The 27,081-nt window shown below is 44.6% G+C and overlaps 2 protein-coding genes across 2 annotated transcripts; both read left to right on the plus strand.

Annotated features, from left to right (window-relative positions):
- The first annotated feature begins 339 nt into the window (after positions 1–339).
- yju2 (YJU2 splicing factor homolog) lies at positions 340–4,305 on the plus strand. Its single transcript, XM_036554741.1, has 8 exons — positions 340–456; positions 908–1,008; positions 1,121–1,265; positions 1,479–1,613; positions 1,989–2,170; positions 2,739–2,889; positions 3,186–3,360; positions 3,997–4,305. The coding sequence occupies exons 1-8, from the start codon at positions 433–435 to the stop codon at positions 4,125–4,127; spliced, it is 1,044 nt and encodes a 347-aa protein (XP_036410634.1). The 5' UTR covers positions 340–432; the 3' UTR covers positions 4,128–4,305.
- A 1,604-nt stretch (positions 4,306–5,909) lies between these two features.
- LOC118795985 (SH2 domain-containing adapter protein D-like) lies at positions 5,910–25,291 on the plus strand. Its single transcript, XM_036554810.1, has 7 exons — positions 5,910–6,981; positions 7,331–8,149; positions 11,331–11,481; positions 14,427–14,630; positions 20,444–20,612; positions 21,576–21,695; positions 24,401–25,291. Exons 2-7 carry the CDS (start codon positions 7,844–7,846, stop codon positions 24,585–24,587), a joined length of 1,137 nt encoding a protein of 378 aa, XP_036410703.1. The 5' UTR covers positions 5,910–6,981; positions 7,331–7,843; the 3' UTR covers positions 24,588–25,291.
- The last annotated feature ends 1,790 nt before the right edge of the window (positions 25,292–27,081 follow it).

A 27,081-nucleotide genomic window follows, 5' to 3' on the forward strand; every position in this document is an offset into this window, starting at 1 on the left:
ACTACTTAGCCACCTGTATTCATTGCAAAATAAGGATACCAAGTTGAACTGATTAACACCAGACAGCTTCTAACGACTGTCCCGGTTTGCCAGTTGAAAATGAATACTTTCAGAATATGAAAGAAATAGATCGATCCATGAAGTCTACTACGTTGTATAAAGTAAATTATGGGACATGTTATATGCAACAAAAAAACGTTCATTTTATTCATATGCATACCTTTGCAATAGTTATTAAACAGCTGGGAGAAGTACAAGTCAGTCAGAAGATGGATTACACTTCTGACCAATGAGCTTTATCATGGGCGGGTCTAACAATGACAGGAAGTTTGGCTCTACTACAGGAAGTGTGAAAATTGTAGCTGGCGTCGTGGAACAGCGGATACATTTTCGGGCACTGTTTTATTTGTAGATTTTGATTTTGTTTTAGTCATGTCGGAAAGAAAAGTTTTGAACGTAAGTTTTTTAACGCGATTTGATAAAGAATTAGAATCACTACCTGTCTCACAATTTCAGGCGTCATTAGATTTAGCAAACCAGCCGCCAAACAAAAGTACTTACAAGATACCTGTCGACGAGAATAAGGACTCTGTTACACTATATACCATGTTAATACTTAACAATATTGGTTAACACTGCTATTATTTTAGCATATGGATACAACGCACAGTGGATTAGGCGTTAGCTAGCTAACGCTGCGGACTGCAGTGTTCAGGCAATACGATTTATGGCATGGTAATTAACGTAAGTCTGCAGAACTACGGTTTAGGGTTAACACATTTAGCTAGTGAGGTGTTTAGTACGTTACGTTAAAGTGGCACTGTGGAAGAGTTTGTCATTATTATTTATTGTATGTTGAGGTTACTTAAACCTAAGAGTATGTGCTTTCTTTTTATTTATCTCATAGAAATATTACCCACCAGATTTTGATCCCTCTAAAATCCCCAAACTCAAACTACCCAAAGATCGTCAGTATGTTGTGCGGTTGATGGCGCCATTCAATATGAGGTAGGACTACACTAAAAGTGCAACGTAAATTCATACAACTCAATTTTTTTACCATGTCAGCTTATAAATATGAGTAAACACATGAGTGCGCTGAAATGTCTTCCTTCAACAGATGTAAGACGTGTGGGGAATACATCTACAAGGGGAAGAAGTTCAATGCCCGTAAGGAGACTGTGCAAAACGAGCAGTACATGGGGTTACCCATCTTCCGCTTTTACATCAAGTGCACACGCTGCCTGGCTGAGATCACATTCAAGGTAAGACTCGCACCGTCTCTCAAATCCCTCTTATTTCTGTGGTGTAGCCAAAGATCAGTGTTGGCAATGCTGTGAGATACTATGAAATTCTGGTGCTTTCTGTCATCTGCCTAAAAAAAAGTTTTATCGACCTGCATGGATTATAAATGAGTCAGGAATGGAAGCTTCACCTAGGCAAGTAACTGTGGTGTCGAATGTATGTCTTTCCTGTAGACTGACCCTGAGAACACAGACTATGCCATGGAGCACGGCGCCACGCGCAACTTCCAGGCGGAGAAGCTGATCGAGGAAGAGGAGAAGAAGCTGCAAAGGGAGAGGGAGGAGGAAGAGCTCAACAACCCCATGAAGGTAGGAAGGACATGTACAAAAGTGTCCCAGTGTGTCAACTTTGATGTGTGCTGGCACAGCTCTCCTCTCAGAGTGATCTGCATGTTTCTGTGGGTGATATACAGTGAACAGCTATAGGAATGAAATAATGAAGTATTCACAGGTGCTGTTGTGGGTAACCTCAAAAATGCATAACAGTGTTGATGACTTGCATCTTGTCAAGGGTCTCAGAGTGCTTTCCTTGGGTGTGTGGGTCTAATGAGAAGCATGCTTTGATGATGCATGATGGTCATTCAGTGAGTGACGGCTACAGGTTGGTGTTGCCACTGTGTTATTGGCAGGGCTGTCGTATTGTGTCAAAGGCTGGGTTAAAACCACTGTTTTTGCTCTGGTCAGGTTCTGGAGAACAGAACACGTGACTCCAAGCTGGAGATGGAGGTCCTGGAGAACTTGCAGGAGCTGAAGGAGCTGAACCAGCGACAGGCGCAGGTGGACTTTGAGGGCATGCTGAACCGTTACAAGGAGTATGAAGCAAACGAGAGGAAGAGGCAGGAAGAGGAGGACGAGCGGGAAACCAGGTGAGGGAGGAGGGACGGGCAAGTCTGACGGACGAAGTGGTAGGAGTTACTAGATCGGAGTTCTGATTGGCAGAGGTGGTTGGTTAGCACTACTTTGCCGCTGCTAGTTAAGAAGTGCTATGTTACGAGTGCTTTTCTAAAACTTGAAGTTGGATTCACAGTTATTCAAAGATGTGTTGGTAGTGCATACTACAATGCATGGGGAAGTGTGTCCCATTGACTGTCTTTATATAGATATGGTAGGTAACCCCTGCCAACCTATAATTTGCCATCCCAGCACCCTAAAGCCTTAACTTGTGAGTAATCTCTGCCATCATGTCAGCAGCACATGACACCAACGGCCACTCGCAGCAAGGGGCCTGGGGGCCAAACAGCTGCAGTCAGACACAGACTCTGTAGGCTGGTTGATCAGTGCTTGTGTCCATGTGCTTTCCATGAGTTTTAATTTCTCGTGTGATCACCCTTGGTGCCTTTTCAGTAACCATAGAACACTGCATTATCACAAGACGGTGCTGTAGGTTTTCTCTCTGGCGTGCTTCTGCCTCACACTTCTGTTCTTCACTGGCAGGGAGATGCTGGACAGAGCGCTGGTGAAAAGACTGAGAGATTCAGACTCTGACTCTGATGAGGAGAGACAGAAGGGAAGGGAGAGAGCACAGAGATGCGGCACAGACAAACCCACTGACATCCTGACCACGGACAGACCCACAGACGCACAGGTACGGCAAAAGCATAGGGAAATCCTGTCATACTTACTTATGGTCTAATACAGTTAATATAATGTGTAGTATATAATGTATAGCTAATGTACAAGCAGGTGAGAGGCAAAAGACTCAACTGACCAATGATCTTTGAGTGTCTGGCTACCTGACCAATGCAGTAATCATTTTGGTGGTCACTGAAGTGATGCTTAACTAAGGTTGCAGGGTTTATGTTACATTTATGCACTGCTCACCCATGAAAAATAGGCACGTGCAAGACCTTATAGAGCCCCCTTTGCTATGTGTTCTTCTAGGCCTCTGCACCACCAGCAGGAGGCATAAAGCGACCTCGGGGTGAGAGCTGGGACAAGAGTGTAGGGGGGCTGGGTGGGGGAGCACTAGGATCTCTGGTGGTGAGGAAGAAACCAGGAAGTTCTGCCCCTAAACCTGAAGTGGCAGCTCCTCCCACAAAGCACTCCGTCCAATCAGGTGAGACCTGCTGTGAGACTCAGCCCCTTAGTACATGGCAACATGAACAAAGTGTTACTGTGAGGGGTAGTTCAGTGAACCTGCCTGGTAGCATGTCCCCCCTACTCTGAATTGCTTTTACAAGCCTCCTTCAGCCCACGACCATTAGATCACAGTGAATAGTAGGTGTATAACCTAATTGGAAGCATACAGTTTGGGTCACTCAGGTGTACCAGAGGTTAGTGGAAGTGTTGTTTTGGAAGAGTCCATGATGAGGTGTGCAGTAAAATTGGATACTGTAGTGTTGGGGGTGCAGTACACCTGTGTAACCACTAAACGGCAGTGTAGTCCATGCTTATATGCATCAGTGAAGCTGTTCACTTAATCTTCCTGAAGTCTTGCACAGATTAGTATGGTTTGGAGTTATTTACAACAAAGGCCAGTAACCCATTATAAATTATATGAAATACATGTGAGTAAAAATTTTCTTCCATGAATACAAGTAGAATGCACTAATTAAAGAATGGTTTTAATGATAGGGCTGATATTATTTTCAGATGAATTGGTCCCTGATTATCTGCTTTATCGAGAGCCACATAATATACCTGCTAATCAAGTCACTTCTACTTTCTAATCAAGCTGTTTGTTCTCTTTCAGAAGCGAATGATCCAAAAGCCACATCTTCCTGTAGTGCTCCACCGGCTGTCACCAGCCAGACAATCACAGCACAGAATGGGTCTTCACTCAGCCTGTTGGGGGCGTATTCTGACACTGATGACAGCGAATGAGAGAGCTGCAGCTCTGATGGAGTTTATTGATGTCTGAGTTATGTTCAGGTCGTGACATTGCAATAAATATGAATGGCTAATAGAACAGAGAACAGTTATTAGACATGTGGAAACTTCACCTTGGTCCAATCTAACGTAAAACATTTTAGTCCTCTCAGAAGGGGTGGAATCCTGTTTATGGTTGTCTCTGCTATGAAAACATGTTTTCATTTTACATTTCCATTTTAAATAAACAGTGAAAATGTTGGATTGTTTTTCCTGATCCCTTTGTGTGGGTTGGGTACAGGTAAAATGTGGTGAATGAAAGGTTGAATGACTCTGGAATAGTGTGAGGTCGGACCAGTGGTGAAGGGATTTTTGTGGGTGCACTGTGCAATATTACTAAATCAATATTGTTAAATAGCTGTGTCTAGTTTGGAAAAGGGATACCTGTAAAAGTTTCCCCTGTAATATTATTGTTTTAAATCAGTAAGATATGTAAAGTGTCAAATATTTAGTAAAAAGAAATCACATTTGGATTTTGTTGTAGTAATTAACAATTCAACCTGTGCAAGGTTGTAGTGTTTTTATAACAGTGTACTATGTCCACATTTCAGGAATATGTTATATGAACAAATTGTGGTGCATACCACACAAGTTATTATCCAGTTTCACCATGAAATCGGTGAAGTTTGATTAGTTAATTGAATAAGCACTACCAATGTACAGGAAGTTGACAAAATTATGGAAACACCAGCTGAAAAGGACTTGTGTTTTGAGCATATTCCAAATAAGGAAAAACTACATCAGGAAAGAGGAACCATGGTCGAAAGTTGAAGCTCACCAACAGGGACAGACAAACACTTAACAGGGCCATTGCTAAAAACTGCAAAACAATGGTCTCATATATTACCACAGAATGAATTTATATCTCATTAAGTTGGTCTCCAAAAACTACATGTCATGAGCTTCACAAAGCAGATATTTATGGTAGGGCTGCCATTTGGAAACTGCTTGCAAACAGTGCCAGTGTGGAACAACTCATAACCTGGTTTAATGAGCACAAAACCTGGACTTCTGAGTAGTGAAAGGGAAAAACAATATGGTCTGTTGAGTTGTCTCTTACTCTTTTTCCTACGTCTGAATGGGTTTATGTTTGGAGTAAGCTAAAGGAAGCCTTGAACCCACATTACCTGTTCCTGACTGTTAAACATGGTGGATCTGTAATGGTATGAGCCATCTCATGGAAGTCATTGGATCTGATACTCTGGTAGAATTACAGCCAAGGAATACAAAGCCAGTTTAAGGCAACCAGATGCAGCCTATGGTGCAAACATCGTTTCCTCATGATGTCCCCATATTCAAAGACAATAATGCCCCCATAGACACTTCCAAACAGATTCAGGAATGCTTTAATGCACACCCGGATGAAGTAAAACACCCTCCATGGCTTCTCCAGTCACCAAGTCCAAATTTTATTGAAAATTCACGGGAAGTTCTGGAACACAGAGTCTGGAGCAGCTTTCCACCTCCTTCATATCTCAAAGAATTGGGACACTTTCCTTCTTGAAGAATGGTCCAATATTCCACGTTTCAAAGATATGTATAACAACAAGAAGGATTGGAGCTGTTCTGAAAGTAAAAGGCTACTCTTCTCCTTATTAGTTAATAAATATTCAGATATTGTTTGGTGTTTCCACTATTTTGTTGACCCTCTGTATTGTACCGTTCCAAGCATTCTCACAAAACGCGTCATGCAAGACCTAGCAGGAAAATCATACCGCCCAATACCCCCAGGGGCCACACTGCTGGTCCTGTCCGTAGGAGTTGGAGGCAAACTGGGTCATATAATGGCTGCAGAGATGGAAGACGACAGACGTTACTATCCATGTATCTGTCTTACTATGTATCTATCACATGGTCCACGGATTAAATGTCGGCAAATTTAAAAAGAACGTACGCCACCTCTTCCCCTTTAAGAGAACGGTCTCTCCTCTCGCACATTCGCTTTCTGCCATCACTCGGTTCCTGGCGGAACGCTGAATGGCTATTTCGCCACAATCCCGGAGTTGATTGTTTTTCTCCAATTACCAACGTAAAGACAACGAAAAACATCACAAGACTGGAGACTTTAATGATTTATCCATTCGAATTTTCCTTGAAACGAGGACAAGTGTATCAGAAGAAAGGGGTCGCCTCGTCTCGGTACATATACGTTTTACCAGTCAATCTGAGATTGTTGTGGATGCATTTGTTACATTGTGCTTGAGGATGCAAACTTACACAGCATCACATATCCCTGGAGAAGGCGACAGCTTCAGTATAGCTAAGTGAATTATTGCGTGATCTATTCCAAAATATGCCGATGATGGAATAAATATCACAGGATGCATGGGAAACAACTCCAAAAAAATAACACCGGTTAGAGTGCGGTGATCTTTGGTAGCAAGATAAACGTTTGTTGTTTACAATCCAAGTCATATGTGTAGCTGTGAGAAATACAGCTACGTTTGTTTCTTAAACCTTTCATTCTTGCTCAGAAGAGAGATTTTAAAGGATTGCACGGTGTGCTTTCAGACTTGTTGTTTTTTGTTTACCGACTTCTCACACTGAAAGAGAGTTTCGAGTGTACTTAACTTCTGGCGTCCAGTGGTGATTTATTTGATATCTACAGTCCCCTTTTTGTTGCCTATTATATGAATGCGTGTCCTGAAGAACCGATGAGAGGATGCACGGCAGTAATGTGCGACACGTCCCAAAGTAGAAAAGAAGCTGGACATTTGGCATAAAGTTTTAACTTTTGGAAACTCTTTTCCTGCGTTGGTTTTTTCCTGGCGTAGCCCATCGGTCTTCATGCTCTCGGGACATTGGAAGCGTGAGTGTCATACCTTTGAAATTGCGGTTTCAGGGAGTAATAGGCAACAGCATTGCAGGCAATAATCTGTTGTCTTTATCTGTTTTAAAAGTAATGATTAAGCTTCATCGCTCGACTCGGCTACTTTGCGGTTAATTAGCTCTTGACAGGCAGACATATAAACGCTTTTTGGACATAATGGCTTGCCGTTGACCTGTATTTTAACTATTCTGCAAGTCTCATGTTAATCATATCAAAAGTGAGAATAGACTGAAACAAAGTTGTATTTAGTACAGAAGTAAGCGGTATGATAAACAATGCAGCGTCTGTTGTTAAGCGTGTAACCGTATCCCGCTTTTTCGCCTTACAGGGCGAATGTATTTGATGCCTGCCCAAAGAGTGAGCAAACGTGTTTAGCCACACTTCCAATGAAAACAAACAAAAAACACCAGAGCTTTGACAGGACTTCCCAGACTCACTCTCGATTGGCATTGTTTCCCGGAGCCGCGACACGCAGATCAATGCCAGCTGTCAGATCTCGCAGGAGGAGTGTTGATTGCGTCGCGTCTCGCCTCAGATCTGTGAGCTGGTGACTTTCTGCGTGCGCTTCTGAGGCGGTGGATCTGAGGATAATTCAGCTGTGCATGGGGGCAGTTGGCATGGATTTCAAACCAACAGAGGTATGAGTGCAAACGAATTCCATGTGCGTCGTTTTCAGACATCCAGGAAGCTTTCACACAAGTTGTTCGTCGACATTTTGCCAGTCCACATTGTACCTCGCCAGGATAAAGCCAGCCAATACCGCAATTACCATATTTAAACGATTAAAACGATAAAATATTCAGGGCAGCTCGCAGAGGTCCATGCTTTTTTAAGCAGATCCATGGCAAAGTGGCTGAAAGATTATTTGAGTTTCGGTAACCGGCGAGTGCCTCCTCAGCCACCTAAGCCAGACTACACCGAGAGCGAGATACTCAAAGCCTACCGCATCCAGAAAAGCTTGGACTTCGAAGATCCGTACGAGAACGCGGAGAACCGAGCTCGGAACGGCTCTGTAATGGCAGACCTGCCTGTGTCTGCCAGTATGGACATGAAGTCACCCAAACACCGGCTCATCAAGGTGGAGTCGCAGGATCTGGGTCGCAGCAAAATCCTCCTGAGCGCCGTATCCTTTGAGGAACCGGACCCGGTGAGTTTTCTGAGATAACCCTCTATACATTTCCACACGGTGTTCAGCGCACTGAGAAAATGACTTTTGGCCAACGCATATGGGCTTATTTCATATGATTATATGCATTCTCTCATGACTTTATTCCATACTATGCCATATATCACTTACTATACTAATGCAGAAAAATCTTTTGTGTGTTCTGCCTTTATAAACCTATTATTTTGAAAGCCTTTTTGTTAATAGAAAATGGTACACATGCATCTAAGCACCAAGATAGCAGTGGGTTAGTTTCTCACAGGTGTCTGTTCAGACCAGGGGCTACACAGACCTACTTTTATTTATTGCATTATTTCAATAATCTTTGCCTTCTATGAGAGTATCGACATTATGTAGGTAAAGATCTTTGCAGCACTGCTTTGTAGTGTGCAGAGTGTGTGCATATCCACTAGTCTTTAAAAAATCATCTGGATCTCTGTCGCTGTCAGTTCCTTCTGACTCCCACTCATTAACAACCATGACTTTGGAGAGGACACCTGGTGAATGAAAGTATGATGGAAATATTAAATGATCTCGAGAATTAATGCAGATGCATACAAAGGCACAGGCTAAGGTATAGACACAATACACTGTAGATAATTGGCAGGGTGGTATGTATTACCTTCCCTTGTTTCGCTCAGTGGAGGGTGGTTACATATTGAGCCTGAGAAGATTGGGGATTGGGGGGTGGGGGGGCAGATAAATGGCACTTTGTGGCTGATGTAATTAGCCAAGTCATCATCATGCCCTGAGAGCCCTCCTAATTACACATGTTAGACTTGGAAGAAATAACCCAGCTTCCAGTTATCTTCTGTCTTCTTCTCGTCTCACTGTTGGCAGGAATATTGTAGTGGTCATCTGTGTGTGTGTGTGTGTGTGTGTGTGTGTGTGTGTGATAAGCCTGTTGAGAATTCCTGGAGTACATGGAGCAGGCAAGGTGAGACTGTGTGCTACTGCACGTATTCCATTGGATGAAATGTAGCCCTTTTCTCTGTGAAAAGCACTGTTTCGTTCATTCACTCATTCATTCATTCATTCATTTGGCAGGCACCTTTGTTCAGGATGGCATAGAGTGCATTAGGAAGGAGCCCTTTTTTGGTCACTCTTAGAGATATTCCACTCCCTCACCCACGGATGGCAGTTTATGCACTCAGTTCTGCTCATTCGAGTGTGCTCATCACTGCTTCGACACGCACAAGCTCAGTGCGAATGCAGAGTCAGCGTTCAGGCACCAACACGCAAATCCGAAACTGAGGTGATGTTGCATTCTGAGCCTCAGGGTTAAGAGCTCTCTGCCAGAGCAAGAAAAAATAGGCATCTAATGGCCAGTGTATTTAACAAATGCTGACATGTCAGTTATGCAAAACCTCAAGAATGTATCAACAGGACACTCATCTGAGTATCAGTGCAGGGTAATTGCAAACTTGAGCACCAGACACACACAAACTGAAAAACACACATACTAATGTGTATGGTTCTCTCTCAGTCACACACACACACACACACACACGCACACACACTCACATACACAGTTGGTGTGGTATGCAGCTGTTGAGGGATGCCTGAATGTTGGTCACCATGTAGACTGTGCTGAGGGCAGTGAATCAATGCACAACTGCACTGTTCTCAGAATTCACTACTGTATTCCTAGATACCTCATGTATGCATACTTTACAGACAGACCCGCTGAAACTATAGACACCCTCTTTCTTTCTCTGTGTCACTCTTTATCTCTGTCCCACACATCCACACACGCAAAGTGTGTCACACGCAAGCAGAATGCAATCACAGTTTATACACATGGTAAAGTACTCAGGTTCCAGCTTCTCACAGCCAAAGAAAAATCCAGGGTTTTCAGATTTTCAGATTCTCACGCACATTAACCCACATATATCGCCACTAATAGCCCCGTGGCTAGTTGCTCACACAAACTGAATTTTACACAATTGCAGGCACATGGTGCTTGGTTTTTTTCAGCCACACAGTCTGCCCGTGAATGAAGAAACCAGGCAGTGTGGAGTTCCTTAGTGGCTGGAAGATTAGAGTGTATATGCACACACATTTACACAGAATGACACAAACACACACATATACACACACACATTCAATGTGTGTTCACCTTATGGAGGTATATGGAATGTGATGAGTGACTTAACGAGTCACCGTGTGGGACCGTGGGACCGTGTCCAAGTCGTTAGCTTTAACCGATGGTTTTTCACTGGGAGAGCTCTAAGTTCTAAGCAGACATCTGCTGTTGCGATGCGGGCCCACAGAACAGGTCGCTGCCTGACGGTGCTCGTTAGTTTCCTGTAAATGAGTCTGATGCGTCCTATCAGGAATGCTGAGGGGGTGGGGGGTAGGGGGGTGTCAAACAGACATATGGTTACCAGTTAACAGCAGATTGCTGCCCGTCGATAATTTGTTAAAGAATCAGCAAGGGAACAGATGAGGCAGTGTGTGGGCAGAAAGAGCTTGTTGGGAGGTTTGGTCATGTGTTTTGGTTGAATGATTGTCATTTTGTGTGTGTGTGTGTGTGTGTGTGTGTGTGTGTGTGTGTGTGTGTGTGTGTGTGTGTGTGTGTGTGTGTGTGTGTGTGTGTATGCATACAGGGGGCAGGGGAGGGAGGTGGATAGAATGGTGGCAAGTGTCTGGTAGTTGCGCACTTTCTCTAAGTATACCAGCTGACCTCTGGCACATTTTCTAGGCACTCTGCCTGCAGCGTTGTGACAGTGAGAATCAGACACATGCATTGACACGTGGAAGTGTTATCATGGATTTTGACCTCTCAGGCAGACACGGAATACTAATGTGTACCAACAGTGTGCTGTGAAGAGTGAGGTGTGTTCCAGTTCATAGAAGTCTTCATGGAAGCAAGTGTTGCAGAAGATTGACTGTGTAGTCTGTGTGTAACATTTTCTAACGCATCATGTAGTTGAATTACTGCACTCATTACAAGGCCATTATGAGTGTATGCAAGTCATTATGTGAAATATCATGGAGTATTATGAGTGCTGCATCATGAAAGTGGTATAAATGCCTTAATTAAGCCACATAATGCATTATAATCACACGCTTCAAAGAAAGTGTTAACCGTCTCTCCTCCGGAGTGTGTGCTTATGTTCTCAGCACACAGTGTTTTCACTGGTCCATTTCTGTCCCTCAGGTTGTCCCCTCAGCCCCGGCAGCAGGAGACATGGACTACTCCGACCCGTTTGATGCCCGCCCAGACCCACGGCCAGTGCCCAAACTGGAACCAGCACCACCTGAGAGCAACGGCTACATGGAACCCTACGAGGCACAGAGGGTCATCACCCGTAAGTCAGGGCTGAGTCTTTTATATCATGTATCTCATCCCATATGGCATTCCAGCGCAATCGGCCACCTAAAGGCCCTGCACTAGATTATGGTGATGTGCCAAGAGTGGTAATATGGTAAAAATAGATCTTGTGCATGGCCACATTCTCTCTCTCTCTCTCTCCCCGCTTGGAGTGCACGGTGTTAATGTACTGTGAAATTCAGCCTGTGAAGTGTATCTTCGCTTCTGCGTCTCGGTTTCTCCCTCTGCTACTTCTCACTATTCCATCTCTCTGTCACTCTCTCCCTCACGCTTTCTGTCCCTTCTTTCTGTGTTTCAACATGGCTTTCTGAGTCACATAAGTACCACATAAATATTTTTCATTCCTCTTCCCTCTCTCTCTCTCTCGTTCGCTCATCTGATCTCATCTCATTCAGAATCATTATTTCCTGTTTTTCTTTATTCTGAATCATGTTCCTCACACCCCCTTTGAGAGCTCCCCCTTGAACAGATTCACAGAGTTGAAGCTGCTTCCATTAGCTGGAGAGGAGTTAGCCTGTCTTTCCAGGGACTAACCCTCCCTGCCCTCTCCCCTTTCCCACACTCCCAGTGAATTCCAGTGTACATTCACATGCTGTGTAGTGCTACCTGTAGCGCTCCTGGGAAACAGCACGCTGATAAATGCATTTCATATTTCAAAACAGCTGTGCTTGAGAGTTCTCTAGTGGGTGAGCTGCACCAGAGGCCTGACACAGTTTCCTTTCAGGTCCTTTTCCAACACACTTTGTTGCATTGATTGCATTTAGATAGCCTGGGTCCCAGTTTACTTGCTAACATTAACCTTTCACCTTTACCTTGTGAAAAGCATTTCACAGTCACCCAACAGGGGAAAACAGCAAGACAAGGAGGTTTGATACTCCTGAGCGATCCAGTCAATCCAAGACTGAGTCGGTTAAGTGTGTCTGCAGGGGGTGCTGTTAAAAACAGAGGCATAATAAGTGGAACCAGGTGTGTGTTTTAGGGCAGATTTCTGGGAAAAAGGAGAAGGGCGATTCCATACTCTGTAGACGTGTCCTAAAAATCTTGGCCTCAAACTGGCGGTGACTCACAAGTTGTCTTTAGCAAAGATTTAGATTGGACTTTAATCATCTGTGTGTGATCATCTGGAAAACAAATCACAGACTCATATTAACCATTCAAAAGGGTTTGCTTTCCACAGAAAAACACTGTGATTCATGGTCCTGAGTGGCTCAGTCACCAAGCCCTTTGCTCTGAGTCCTACAGCTTGGATTTGAAACCGAATTTGTCATTTGCCAATGATCCCACATAACCTCATTCAATTTCCTCATCCCACTGCAGTGAGTTGCTCAAATGACATTGGCGGAGTACCACCTGTCATCCATTGAGCACCCACTCCACCACAGTGCATTCTGTGTGACTTGTATTGTGAAAAATACCCATTGTCTGTATGCGAGTGCATCATTGTGCTCCTCTCCCTTTATTATGAATGCAGAGGTCGTTGGGGTGAGACAAACATAACATTTGGCCAATCCAAATATGGTTGCGTGAAGGGGACGTAGCCTTTGTGTAGCCTCATTCCATCATCACTGCTTAAAGCCCCTCTTTCACCCTTGCAGCCTTTGCCTGTTTACACCCAGTCGGTTAATACTTGTTTTTGCCAGTTTGCCTTACTCACGTGTTAACTTCCCTGGTCTTTGTAGCTCCGACACTGTGAAGTTCTGGTAGTCCCCCCCCCCCCCCCCCCCCCCACAGCTTGCCCTGCTTTCAAATCTGACCCCAGAGCCTCTGCTGTCACCATGGAGACAAGCAGGAGTGTCATCTGAAGGTTGAAGTTGGTTTGTCTCTCTCTCTCCCTTTCCAGTCTGTCTGTCTCTCTCACCCTCTCTCTCACTTAAATTATTCTACTTCCTCTTGATCTCCTCTTCCTGTTGTGTCAGTTTTACTGTTTTTTTTTAATGCTTTTGTTCCATCCTTTTATTCCACCCCTCAGTAAATGTAGCAGCTGATAACTGCATTTCGGTTGCAAGCGCAGTTATTGATTTCTGTGTACAGGAATTCAACTTCTTCCTTGATCTCTGCACACCCACATCAGAATGATAAGAATGTTGCCTCCGTGCTTGGAAGTCCTCCGTGTGTCTGATCCATTCTTCGGGCGTGAATATAATGAAAATTATGATGACAGATCGAGGTTGTACTATACTGCATAATTAAAGCAGAGCTGGAGATGAAGTCTGTCAGTGTCTCACACGACAGACTCAGCTGAGCTTATGGGCTCCTACTACCCTCACACTGTAACCAGCATTGGCTCTTCCTTTTATTGTAATACGTTCAAAATCACCCTTCCATTATAACGCTCCCACTGTCATCCTCCTGTTATAGCTCTCTCCCTCTATAACCCTTCTGCTGCCACCTTCTCACTGTTTACCAATCACCCTCTCACTATAACCCTCTCACTGTTACCCTCCTGTTGTAGCTGTTGCTGTAACTCTCACTGTAGCCCTCTGTCTCTCCCTTTCATTGTATTACTTTCAAAATCACCTTTTCATTATATACCTTCCACTGTCATCCTCCTTTTGTAGTTCTCTCTGTCTCTCACTTTTCTACTGTCACCTTCTCACTGTTTGCCAATAACCCTCTCCCTGTGACTGTAACTTTCTCGCTGTAACCCTCTCAAAATCACCCTGTTGCTGTGTCCTTGTTATTGTCACCCTTCTTTTATAATCCTCTCATTTTGCTGTGCAACTGCAGTGTGCCTGTTCTTAAGGCTGGAGCCATGGTCATGAGCAATAGCCATATTCAGTGTTAAAGATGGTGTGGGAGGGTCATATGCATGACCCCCCCCCCTTGCCTTCTTCGCCTTTATTTCCTCACCATGATGGATGCTGTCATGTTGGGCATGTGGTGACTGACCTGTGTGAAATGCCCCTCCCCCTTGTGTCTCAGAGCTGCAGCGCGGGACGGGGGGTGGCCGGTCGAGGGGCGGGGCCCAGCTGTACGACACCCCGTACGAGGAGCGAGGGCGGAGCCGGGGCGTGCCAGCGGAGGAGGGGCGTGAGAGCAGGCTGCCCCAGGACGACGAGCGGCCCCCGGAAGAGTATGACCAGCCCTGGGAGTGGAAGAAGGACCACATCTCCAAGGCCCTTGCTGGTACTGACACACAGACCCATGCACTCACAGACATACATACATGCTTATTCACATATACATACATAGACATGTGCATGTCTATATGTATGTATCACACCCATTGATAGCCATAAATACACACATACACACAGATATCCATGCAAGAAATCACCCAATCATATGGATAGACGTAGACATACACACACATACATGCATACACAGAGATGCACAGGCATACACACGCATTTGGATATATATAAATGCACACAGATGGTGCATGTTTGTCCTTGACAGGGGAAGTTATCTTTACAGCAGTTGTGACTCTGTAGACAGTGTATGTAATTTTATATGGAGCAAGTGTGTGTAGCAGTTGTTTGTTTGGTATGTGTATGGTATGAGTATGTGTTATTCTGGAAAGAGAGTGTGTGCTTGTGTGTGTGTGTGTTTGTGTGTGTGTGTGTGTGTGTTTGTGTGTGTGTGTGTGTGTGTGTGTGTGTGTGTGTGTGTGTGTGTGTGTATGTTTGTGTGTGTGTGTGTGTGTGTGTGTGTGTGTGTGAGTGAGTAGCAGATCTGTACGCAGAATGCGGCAGCACTCAGGGAGCTGTACTTACTGAAATGAGTTGTGTTGACAGACACAAGGCTGATGTAACACAGAACCAATGAGCATGTAAGGAGGCATTAGCTCATGTGAAGGTCTGCTCTCACAGAGCACTGTACAGAGGTAAATGATGCCCTCTGTGCTGAATAAGTGAATACCTGAGCTTCCTGTTTCCTGGTTCTTAGGCAGCTGGTGGTCACCAGTTTTCTACATAGGTTGCTTGTGTTTAAAACTTATTTTATGTCTAAACCTCACAGGGATTAATCTTGATTTCAACCTGAGTAAAAGATGTATTACTCAGAGGGATATTAACCTTTGGTCTGGGTAAAGGATAATTTACTCTCAGGCATGTTAACAAAGGGTGCAAAAGGTGAGTTACTCACACTCATGTTAACCTTAGGCCTGAGTTAAAGATGAAAAGCAGTAGCCAGGAATAGAGCAGACTAGATGTCAGGACTGTGGCTGTATGTCTGGCCTTTGAGGTTCAGCAGCAGCTCCAGACACAAGGGGAACGAGAGGGCTAATGACATCAGGAAGGGGAGGAATGCTGTCTCACAGGGGTGTGACACTCTGACATCTCCACAGCAATGATAGCCCTCCACCACCGCTCATTTCAGACACACACTTTCACTCGCTCACTCGCGCAGTCACACACACATTTATGCACACAATCATGAACACACGCTTATAACCTCATGCACATACCTGCTCAAGCACACACACACACACACACACACACACAAACACAAACAAACAAACAAACAGACACTCACACAATGCATACACACTCATGTACAGATAGAGAGAACCACAGTGGAGTCTCTCTCCTGACAGAAGCTCCTCCATTCTCTCTCGGTTCTTATCTGGCCTCTCCCTCCCTGTCCCCCACTCCTTTCTGCAGTGTTAATTATAGGCAGTCATTCAGGTGTGGAGAGGATGAGAAAGCATGGTTGGTTTTGTGTGAGTCTGTGTGTGGGTGTGCTGTGTTATGTCCCGAAGATATTTTTTTTTCCGGTGAAGCAAAAAACATAATCCTGTGTTTTTGTTTTTTTTGTTTTAGTAATATTTTTGTCGTGTCGTCGGTTTGGAACATTGATGGTAAATTTGGAAATCGTAAATATGTTTATTAGAGTGAAGTACGTCATGCAAAGGTGTTTGTGAACTTTTAGTTCAGCAAGCTTCTTGTAAGGTACGCTAGGCTTTAGTGGAACTCTCCAAATCTGTCACTGTATGATCAGTTGTATGTAATTATTTTAGAGCACATTTAGACAAAAAAAACTGAAGGACTTGTCTGAAATTTCCCCAGGGAAATGTCTGCCGTATGTAGCTCTTAAATGTCCCCAGAGAAATGTCCTGGAGTGTGTGGTTTAAAATGTGCTCATAGAGCCATCCTGGTGAATGTTGCTCTGAAATGTCCTCATTTAGACATCCTGGTGTGTATGGTTTAAAATGCCCCTGGAGAGACGCTCTGGTGTGTGCGGTTCTGGATCTGTGTGTTTTTGCTCTGCTAGAGAGGGTGACTCATGTCTCTGTCAATAAGCTGGATGTGACAACCACTCCATCAGTCTTTTTCTCCCACAGTATATCATCTTTCTCTCTCTCTCAATTCCAGTTGCTTTATTGGCATTACAAAGAAATGTTTGTTTTGCCAGAGGACCATTTCATTTAGTCCAACAGTACAAAACTAAATTAAACATAAAAAGTTCACGAGTAAAAACACAATGGAAAAACAACTACAAAGTAATTAGTTAATCAGATGGATGGGGATGTAGAATACAATTGTCAAATGATAAATAAAAAAACCAAATAAAATTTATTCTTGGCTCCTGTATGTCCCAAGCTGTCCCTCCGTCACGACAGGAAGCGCATGTCAGCACCATTATGGCACACATCTCTTTTTATTCCCTAGGGAGATTGGGCAATTTTTCAGTGCCTTTCAGTGAAAGGAAAGTGTGAATTTTATTAATTTTCTGAAGTAGGTTTCCTTTGTATCTTTTTGTTTGTCACATTTTGTGATTGCATGCAGCTCTGTGTCTGTTGATCAGTGTTAGCACAGCTTGTCCTCCTAGAGAGTCAGGTCTCTGTGACCAGGCTGTATTAACTGATTCTGTTCTGTCTTGCTCTATGTCTGTCTTTGGCTCCCGCTCCCCCCCCCCCCCCCCCCCATATGTATGTGGTAACTATAATGGAAAACCATGACCTCTGTGTTCCTCTATAATTCACTGTCTTGTGTAATGAGACTCTGGGCTGTAGGGAAAAGATTACGAGGCAGATAATGATTACGATGAAGATGATGATAATGATACAGATGTATTCAGCCGGAGAGAGATGTCAATAGAGGTGCAAAGAGCAACGAGAGGTTGTTTCTGAAATCACGGACGCAGGGGTTAACCCCTGTGACCCCAATGCAGAGAACTGTTGGGGAACATCAATAAGACCGCGTTTGTTTGGATCGAGAGGTTGGCTTTTGGGTCAGTGAGCAGCAGGCATTGATTGCACATCACAGTTTCCACTGCAGAGGTGGGAACGGGGTGTGTCTCTTTCCTGTAGGTCCCTGGACAATGGGCAGGAGGCTGTGTGCCTATCACATTGCACTAGGGTGTTAATAGTCTGTCGTTAACATAGAAAAAGCTATGTGAATGAAGATCAAGGTTGTGTCTGTGTGCGTGTGTGCTATAACTCACGTGTGGACACAATAAGAAAGGGCACAAGCAAGGAATTAGACAGAGTTTGTTCTGTATTATCTGTTTTTGTGTTTTATTTGGGTGCAAGAAGCCTGTGAGTTTGTATCAGTGTTACTGTGTGTGATTCATAAATAAGCCGAGAGTTAGTTTACAGGAGTTGAATGGGTCTGAAGAGGGGTTTAATGAGTCTCTATGGGAGTTAGATGAGTCTGTATGGGATGTAGATGGGTCTGTGCTGGGGTTAGATGAGTCTGTATAGGAGTTAGATTCATACTCCTGCTCTTTAAGGTCAGTCTCTCCTGCATGTCTCTGTTTAGACCTTACATCTCTGGCAACTCTCAAGAACATGAAACATGTACACAAACTGTCCTACTGGCATACTTTGTTTAAACAATTTGAGAACTTGCTGGACTGACTTGGCTGTTGAGCCGTACGTATGTGTCAGAGCTCCTGCAGTGTACAAAGTTGTTTGTGAAGTTACTTTGGTTAAAAGTATTCCAGTTGACTAGACAGAGTCATGACATTAATTGGCAATAAAACAGCTATTTGTCATAGGCGTACTTATCATTGTTATGAACATGTCGTAATGGTACAGTTGTCAGTGTTATAACAGTGGTGTCGTGTGTCATGAGTAGGGTGGAAGGGATTGATTCAAGGGTGGGTCTTGTGCACGCACGCACATACACACACACACACACACACACAGACAAGAACCCTGCTCCACTGAAGTGCACTTTCATTTTTTAAAAATTTTCTTCACTCTGGTTTTTGTTCACTCTTTTTGTCTTTCTCATGTGTTGTTCTTTCTGTGTGATCTTGCTGTGCCCCCCCCCCCCCCCCCCCCGTATCCTGTCCTGACTGAGAGGGAGTGGGAGGATGGGAGGGTTTCTGGTGGGTGGGGTCTTGGGTCACTCTCCAGCACAGTGTTCTGATGGGCTCTGGATCTCAAACGGGGGCCTCTGTGCTGTGTTGTACATTAATGATTTACTGAGAATGCAGGCAGGGCCAGCAGCATGTCTGCTCAATTATTAACGAGGAAGGACTGGCTGCTGGAGTTATGTATGGAAAACCCATTTCTGTTTTCTAAATGGCCAATAATCTGTCTTTGATGTCTGATGGGAAGGGGAAAGGGAGGGGTTAGAATGTGGAATCTCATTATGGTGCCATGATGTCACCCTCTCTTTGGCTTGTTTCTCAGTTCTCTGGTTACACTGTCTGTTATGGGTGTCGCCCGTTGTCAGAGTTCCTTCCTCTATTAACTGTGGGATTTGCGATGGAATTCAGAGTGCCACCAGTGATGTCATAGGGCTTCCTCAAGGAGACATTAATACCCTGCTCGCAGTCGCAAATGCAGCAATGAGCAATCCTCTGAGAAACATTTTGCAGGCACATTTGTGAGAGGAAAAGTACCAGTAATTGGCATATGGTGTGTTGACCTCTCTTGCTGTGCCTGTCAGCACAGAACAGGTTGCACCCCTGGGTTCTGCTCGTGGTCTCTTGAAAGGCATCATGGGAGTTGTCTCAGCCTGAAAAGAGTACTTGGCCAAACGCATCAGCACGAGTTTACCTCCTCAGTGCAGAGAAACATAGAAAACCCTGTTTGCATTTGTGAGCAGTATCAACAAAGCCTTGAATTGGGGGTATTGAATGCTCTTGCTTGCCTTGTTTAGAACTGAACGCACTCTTCTGTTTTCACTCCAGTTTAACTGTTTCCAGGCCACTGGACCATATACCCCAGTGACACGGAGCTCTGGCTCTCTTAACAAGATGCTCACTGGCACAAGCTGATGTAACCTATACTGACTGGAGCCATGCAGGGATTTGCCCCATTTACTTCCCACAGTCCTCTGGGGCATCTCTCCACACATGACCTCCTGCTGTTGGTCATCCAGTGCTTTCAGATTATTGTAGCAGTTCAGTTAAAGCCATAATTCTTTATTGGAGTAACATACTTGTGTTGTGCCTATTGCCAGAGCTTAGAATAAGTAACAGCAACTGCCATCCTTAATTGGAATAATAATAATAACAGTGACATTAATAATACATGGCATATTTAATAAAGCTTCAGTGGTCCCTCAGGCTTTGATGGATGACTGTGTATTGAACTGCAAAAAGCACACAGCTCCTCTTGTCTCATAAGATGATTATCATTTTCTGAATGTCAGATGTTGGGGAAATCGGAAGTATTTTTTTGTGTTTGGTTGAAGAGTGAAGCATCTGGGTTGTGAAGTCACACCCAACTCACAAACCATTCTTTCTCTCTGCCTCTGTCTCTTTCCATCTCTCCCTCTTACTCATCTCACCCTCCCCCCCCCCTTCCATCTCTTCCTCTCTCTTACCCCTTACCCCCGCCCTCTTTCCATCTCTCCCTTCCTCTCCCCCCTCTTTTTCCTCTCTCTTACCCCTCTACCCCCTTTCCTACTCTCCCTCCCCCTTTCCTCCCTCTCTTTCTGTCTCATCCTCTCTCTTGCCCTCTCCCTTTTTCCTCTTCTCCCCCTCTCTCTCTCCTTCTCCTTCTCTCCCTCTTCCTCCCCCTCTCTGTCTGCATACAGTGCAGTTCGACAGCGCGGAATGGGAGCGCTCGGCATCCCAGACTGAGCGTGTGCGGCCCTCCAGGTCCAGCCCCATGGTGGGGAGCAACATCAAGTTTCGCACGGCCTCTGACACCCCGCCCGTGCTGGGAGAGAGAGTGGACCCCACCTTGCCCCTGGAGAAACAGGTGTACGTACAGCGCTGCTTTAAGCCACTCGCGCATGCAAACATGCATTACTGATGCACCAATTTGTCCAGCTTATCATTTTACTCCTGAGCGCCACTGAAAAACACTGAAATATTCATAGGCAAAGAACAACATATCCACACGTTCATTTCCTGGTATATCCTAATCCTGATGCAGAGTTATATGAAAAATATTCTGTATTATGACCAGTTATACAGCCGGATCAGATCCTTGGGAAGTTCTTGTCAGTTAAAGGAGGTTCCAGTTCTTTCTGTATCATTCTTGGCATATCTGTATCTGTCTATGTTCTGTTATGGGCCACATCCAGCAAATCAGAGCCTGTATAGCTTCAGCAATGGCAAAGAAGAAACTTTCAATGTGAAGAAGAAGGAGCTGACTCCTGGTCAATATGTAGAATATCTGTGGCTATACTGCCTACTCTACAGTGTCACAGTCGTGCAAAGAGAAAAAGAAACATTTCCTGCTTTCCTGCAACCCCCAAATACCTCGCCATTAGAAAGCTCTGCCCAAATTATCCAAAACCATCAACCAGTGTTTACTTCTGCCTAATATAGACAGGATAAACATACTGACACTGGGGGGATACTGAAACTGCAGTCCTGGCAGCTTAATTAGTACTTTCCTGCCAAAGCACAATGGAGGAAAATAACGGTTACCACAATAACAACTGAATAAATTACTTTAATGTCTTTTGGGGTGGGGAGTGGGGATACTTTTTAGTGTGAATGTTTTATTCATGTTGTAAGCTTGTATTGTTCTTTTTATGTTTTTCTGTGTCCATAGCTGATGCAATGCAAGCTAAATTGTCATGCCAGTAAATCAGACTTTTTAAAATTAGAATCTTAAATTTGTGTTTGTGAAGTCCCTGAAGCTCTGCTGAAGTAAAGGTATATGAGCTCCATACGGTAAAAGACTCCTCGTCTTTTCTTCTTTATGTTTCCCAGGTGGTACCATGGAGCTCTGACTCGCTCGGAGGCTGAATCACTGCTCACCTTGTGTAAGGAGTGCAGCTACCTGGTGAGGCACAGCCAGACCTGCCGCACGGACTACTCTCTCTCTCTCAGGTATTCACACACATACACACACACACGCGCGTGCACACACAAAGTCTCTCTCTCACCACTGCTCTCTCCCTCCCTCTCTCTCTGTCTGTCTCATTCTGTCTTGGTTTGTATTGAGAGAAGTCAGATGTGAAATGAAGGATCTATGCTTGAAACAATCCTAAACAAATACGCCCACAGTACACTCTCCTGCAGTGTTACTCTGCCAATCAGGGCATATCTAATGGAACCATCACCTTTCCCCTCACATCTCTGCCCCCATCTCCTGTTCTGTTTTCAGTGTGAATCGCTCGGGTAAACACATTCGTTATCTCTCCCACCTGTCTCTAATGAATATTCATCTCCTTCCGCAGAGCACACACACACAAGGACACATGCTCTCTCTGACAGGCATTCCCACAGATGCTCCCGAGGCACGCAGGCATTAAGACGCTCATTAGCTGCTGTGATGTTGTGATGTTGCAATGTTGCGCCGTGTCCTCTGGCAGTTTCTGCCAAGGCCACGCGGGATTTTCTGGAGCTGCGGTGTGGCGTTTCATCCGCTGAAAGTATAAATATCTGCCGTGCGCTCAAATTGCTGTTACGGGAAAATGTTTGAGATGGCTGAACGAAGACTAGAATTAGCCACAGCTGCGTCTGAGCAGCAGAGTCGTGCGTGTGCAGAATTTCTCCTGCTGTATGTCCATACACAATCAGACAAGTGTGCCAGTTTGCACAGCCTCTTTTCTGTCATTCTGTTTGTTCAGACTCTGTCCTTGGACAGGGAGAATAGGCAACAGCTGCTACCACAGATCCCGAGTACCTTGGCGGACCAAAGGTCTTTAATTGATAAATAGAAAAAAAGAGGCAACATTGAAGTTAGGCTCTCTGTCCCTTTGTGTTAGATCAGGACCATCCTCTGTGCTCTTGATCAAAAATGCAAGCTGGGAAATGAGTGATAGTTGTCTTCCCACAGTTTGCTGGATTTCTGTCCGTGAGGATTGTGCCGAGCGTAATGACCAACTGTAGCCGGCCAATTAGAGCCCTCCTTTCTCCTTCTGTTTCTATAATTGGAACAGCCAAAATGGCAGAACGTTCTCTCTTAAAGGGGAAGTGCAGCCTCAAGGCGGTGTGGTTCACCCTCTCCCACTCTACATCTCTTCCCTCCTCTCTCTCCCTGTATTATCCCACCTGTATTCTCTTCCTCCCCGTCGCTGTCTCTCGTCCCATTTTCCTGTCCCATCTCCCACACTTTCATTGTCTGCTATGCAGAATAATCTGTGATGCCAGATGCTCTGTGGAATCATATGTGAAACATATAATTTGAAGTGTAAATAAGTATCTTACTTTGTGTGTGTGTGTGTGTATAAAAAAGATTGTTTCAGATGTGCATTCAGAGTTTTTTTTCTGTCTGTCTGTCCCTCTTAGTTTGAGCCTAGAGCTGTGCAGTGACCCCAGTCATTCCTGTTTAATCCCTCTTTGTGTCTGGTGTGTGTATTTGTGTACCGGAGTGTGTGTTATTCCATGTGTGTCTGCCCCTGTGTGTGTACATGCCTTTTCATGCATCTTTACATGTCTGCGTGCATGTATAATGGTGTTCCATTTGTGTGTGTGTCTGTGTCTGTGTGTGTGTGTGTCTGTGTCTGTGTGTGTGGTGTCTGTATGTGTTTGTGTGTCTGCGTCTGTGTGTGTGGTGTCTGTGTGTCTGTGTGTCTGCGTCTGTGTGTCTGTGTGTCTGTGTGTCTGCGTCTGTGTGTCTGTGTGTCTGTGTGTCTGCGTCTGTGTGTCTGTATGTGTTTGTGTGTCTGCGTCTGTGTGTGTGGTGTCTGTGTGTCTGTGTGTCTGTGTGTCTGCGTCTGTGTGTCTGTGTGTCTGTATGTGTTTGTGTGTCTGCGTCTGTGTGTGTGGTGTCTGTGTGTCTGTGTGTCTGTGTGTCTGCGTCTGTGTGTCTGTGTGTCTGTATGTGTTTGTGTGTCTGCGTCTGTGTGTGTGGTGTCTGTGTGTCTGTGTGTCTGTGTGTCTGCGTCTGTGTGTCTGTGTGTCTGTATGTGTTTGTGTGTCTGCGTCTGTGTGTGTGGTGTCTGTGTGTCTGCGTCTGTGTGTGTGGTGTCTGTATGTGTTTGTGAGAGAGAGAGAGAGAGACTCGGTGAGTTAATGTTTCAGGGCTCTTCATTTACTTGCTTATAAGCTCTTGTTAGTTCAGTGCTTGTATTAACAAAGGAGGGTTGAATACACATTTTGCCCTCTATACCACTCTCATTTTTTCCTCATCTCTCTCTCTCTGGCTTGCCCTCTCTCTCCATTTCCTTTCTCTGTGTTGCTGTCAAGGATTTTAGGATTTATTAGTATGCAGGATTTATCCAGTGATGAAAATATATTTAAAATGTGCACATATATAGTAAAAGGTCAATGTACACAAATAAAATAATGATAATATTTAAAAAGACAATATCTCTTTCTCTCTCACTCCCTCTCTTTCTCTTACTCTCTCTTCCCTCCCTCTGTCTCAAATTCAGATTCACAGTTTCTTTATTGACATGAAATACATTGTGTCGTTATTGTCAAAGCAAGGTCTGTAATACATGAATGGAAAAAAGAAATCAAGAATAACAGCTACAAATCTAACCAAATGAACAGATATAATGATTAAGTGCTTTAATCATAAATAGATTGACAAGAATTGCTTGTTAGTCGATTATTGTTAATTCTTGTCACTCTCTTTGTCTCAGGAGTTGCCAGGGCTTCATGCATATGAAGTTCACCATGTCCAAGGATGGGAAGTACATCTTGGGTCAGAACAGCCCACCCTTCGACACCATCCCAGAGGTCATTCACTACTACACAACACACAAGCTGCCAATCAGAGGAGCCGAACATCTGTCCCTGCTCTTCCCAGTTCTAGTACAAACTCTCTGATTGGCCTGGACATAAGTCACCTGCTGTATAACAGTAGTTTTGAGAGGATGGTAATTTTAACTGACTTGGATGGAGAGGAAGTTGAACTGCTTTTTTCATGAGTGTCCTCTTTGGATGAAACTTTCTTGGCAAGTTTGACTTTAAGTGGTTGCTCAGCGACTTTTTTCAAAGGTTCATTTCTACTTAATGGGTAAAACAGACTGAACCTGGAGTAAATCTTTCCTGACTGCTCCCTTTTTTGAAAACACCTTTTCCCTTATGTGGTTTTGGGTTGTCTTTTGGAATCCTGTGCTTTTGTTGGATGGTCTCCGTTGATGCTTTGTCTACACTGATTCATCGATATGAACTCTCCAGACAAGCTAAAGTAGAATCTCATTGGTTCGACACACTGTATTCCTACAGCCAATGAAAATGCGTGCCATCTGAACTTTCTTTCTGAGTGGACTTCCAGGAGAAACAGGCCTAAGTCTCATGTGACCTGTTAGACTGATGCTGTCACTCCACAGTTTGCATTTCTCTGTGTATTAATTCTACTGTTGGAAAGTCTCGGGACAGAATTTTTTTTCCGTAGTAGCTTGCATTGTCACATTAGAAAACCATCACCAGCTCTTACCAAAGTGGATTTCGACAATAGACATTGCAGAGTACTATTATTGCTATAATTGTTATGTATGGTAACGATCATAGTAACGTTAGGGAATGGTTTAAGTTATTTAGTTGTAGCTTTTCACTTGTACTTAAAACAATAAAGCAAGCTTTATAGAGATTGTTTCATTCAGTCTGACTGTGGCATTATAGAAAAAAATGCCGTGTGCTCTTGGTGCAGACACATGCAAACACAAATACACGTACATAAATAACCACACACAAACGCAGACGCACGCATGCATGTGTGCACACACACACTTACCACTTTCCTTTGGACATAAGACAAACGCATTCACCGTGGGAGACTACTAGCCCGAGTGGGCGTGAGAGAGTTTATAGCATGTGTGCGAGGATCTCTGTGTGTGTGTATGTGTGTGTAGTAGTGTGTGTGTGTGAGCGTGGGAGAGCGTGTGTGAGTCTGTAAGGGTTTCTGTGTGTGGTGTGGGGTTTGTGAGGCTGCAGTCTGCCATCAGGGTTAGTAAGACCTCAGCCTCCCATAATCCCATTAGAGAAGTGCATGCATCGAAACTATGGATTCTTGTCATTTAAACACCACAAGAAAAAATACAAGGCCCTATGTCTGGTAGAAAACAACAGGTAACCACATAAAAGGCCATCTATGTACATTAGGAGGGATGAGTGTGGTACCTGTATTTTTTTCAGTATTAAGGTTTGAAAGCAGCCAGGTCTGATATGTAACAAACACAACAAAGATTTTTGGCTACTGCTAGAGGTTACAGGTTTCTGGCTACCATTAAACTTGGCAGTAATTTTTTACAATGTGCAATTCATTGCCTAAACCCCAAAGCTAAAAAAAAAAAAAACCCAAAACCGAAAAACCTTTGAAAAAGTAACAAATTTGCAATTACAAGTGAAGCAACTTTGGAGTGTTGGGGGGGTTGTTTGAAAGGCTTTGTGTGGGAGTGAGGGTCTCTGCGTGCCTCCAGTTGTCCTCTGGGACATGTGTTACAGAGAGCGGCTTGGTGTGCCTCCCCGTCTGCGAGAGATGATTTGGCGGCAGCTGGCGGATCCATTAGAGAGCACCTGTGACCAGAGGCAAAGCAAATACGCACAACAACCGCTCGCACACACAGTCTCGTGCACACAGCGACTCTCTCGTGATCTCGCGCAGAATGCACACATCACAAGACAGCGGAGGATCCCGTGCTGAATAAGGCCTTAATGTGCACATGTGCGAGTTCTGACACGCTCGCAGCAATGAAATATTCAGCCGCGTGCACTCGTGCACAAATGCACACACCCGCAGGCGCAAGGCGTGGGGCGTAACGTTAAGGGCATGTGCGCCGTCTCCTGCTCCCACCCACGCTGACCGCACCGCCCTGAGAGAGAGGGTGAGCTGCGGGGGGTTCCTGGGAGGGCGTGGCCTTCTGGTGAAGGGCAGGTCCGTGGTGCAAGAAGGAGCCGAAAGGAGTGCCGAAAATGCAATCAGATATGGATCACGTCTCAACCATCCCCCGCTTGCCCCCCCCCCCCCGGTCCTCGGCCCCATTCCAACCCCCACAGCCACAGCACTGCAATTCAAGACCTGGCTCCACACTGCTGCCCCCTCTGAAAGAACAGTTGTGGGTTCCTAATTAATTACAGTATGGCAATCCCCCCAAAGCCACAGCATTCTGAAGCACCTACTTTGTGTTATTAATATTGTGCATATGTCGCTGCCATAACCACGCCCTGTGTGCTGCTGATTATCATCAGCCTTACCAGTAAGGGGAACTGTCTTCAATGCCTGGGCAATGTAGTTTTCAACTGAGCAGTGTAGCACACTGTTACATTATGTTACATTACATTACATTAAATGTTTGCATGTATTTAGCAGAGGCAAGCA

The sequence above is a fragment of the Megalops cyprinoides genome, chromosome 20 (assembly GCF_013368585.1).
Source record: "Megalops cyprinoides isolate fMegCyp1 chromosome 20, fMegCyp1.pri, whole genome shotgun sequence".
NCBI classification, from domain to species: Eukaryota; Metazoa; Chordata; class Actinopteri; order Elopiformes; family Megalopidae; genus Megalops; species Megalops cyprinoides.

Bases quoted from the DNA above. Each gene is read 5' to 3' on its own strand.
- yju2 (XM_036554741.1), top strand. From the start codon at position 433: ATGTCGGAAAGAAAAGTTTTGAAC. The intron at 1,266-1,478 runs GTAAGACTCGCA...TCTTTCCTGTAG, and splicing joins TGGCTGAGATCACATTCAAG to ACTGACCCTGAGAACACAGA. The intron at 2,171-2,738 runs GTGAGGGAGGAG...CTTCACTGGCAG, and splicing joins GAGGACGAGCGGGAAACCAG to GGAGATGCTGGACAGAGCGC.
- LOC118795985 (XM_036554810.1), top strand. From the start codon at position 7,844: ATGGCAAAGTGGCTGAAAGATTATTTGAGTTTCGGTAACCGGCGAGTG. The intron at 11,482-14,426 runs GTAAGTCAGGGC...CTTGTGTCTCAG, and splicing joins GGCACAGAGGGTCATCACCC to AGCTGCAGCGCGGGACGGGG. The intron at 14,631-20,443 runs GTACTGACACAC...GTCTGCATACAG, and splicing joins CATCTCCAAGGCCCTTGCTG to TGCAGTTCGACAGCGCGGAA.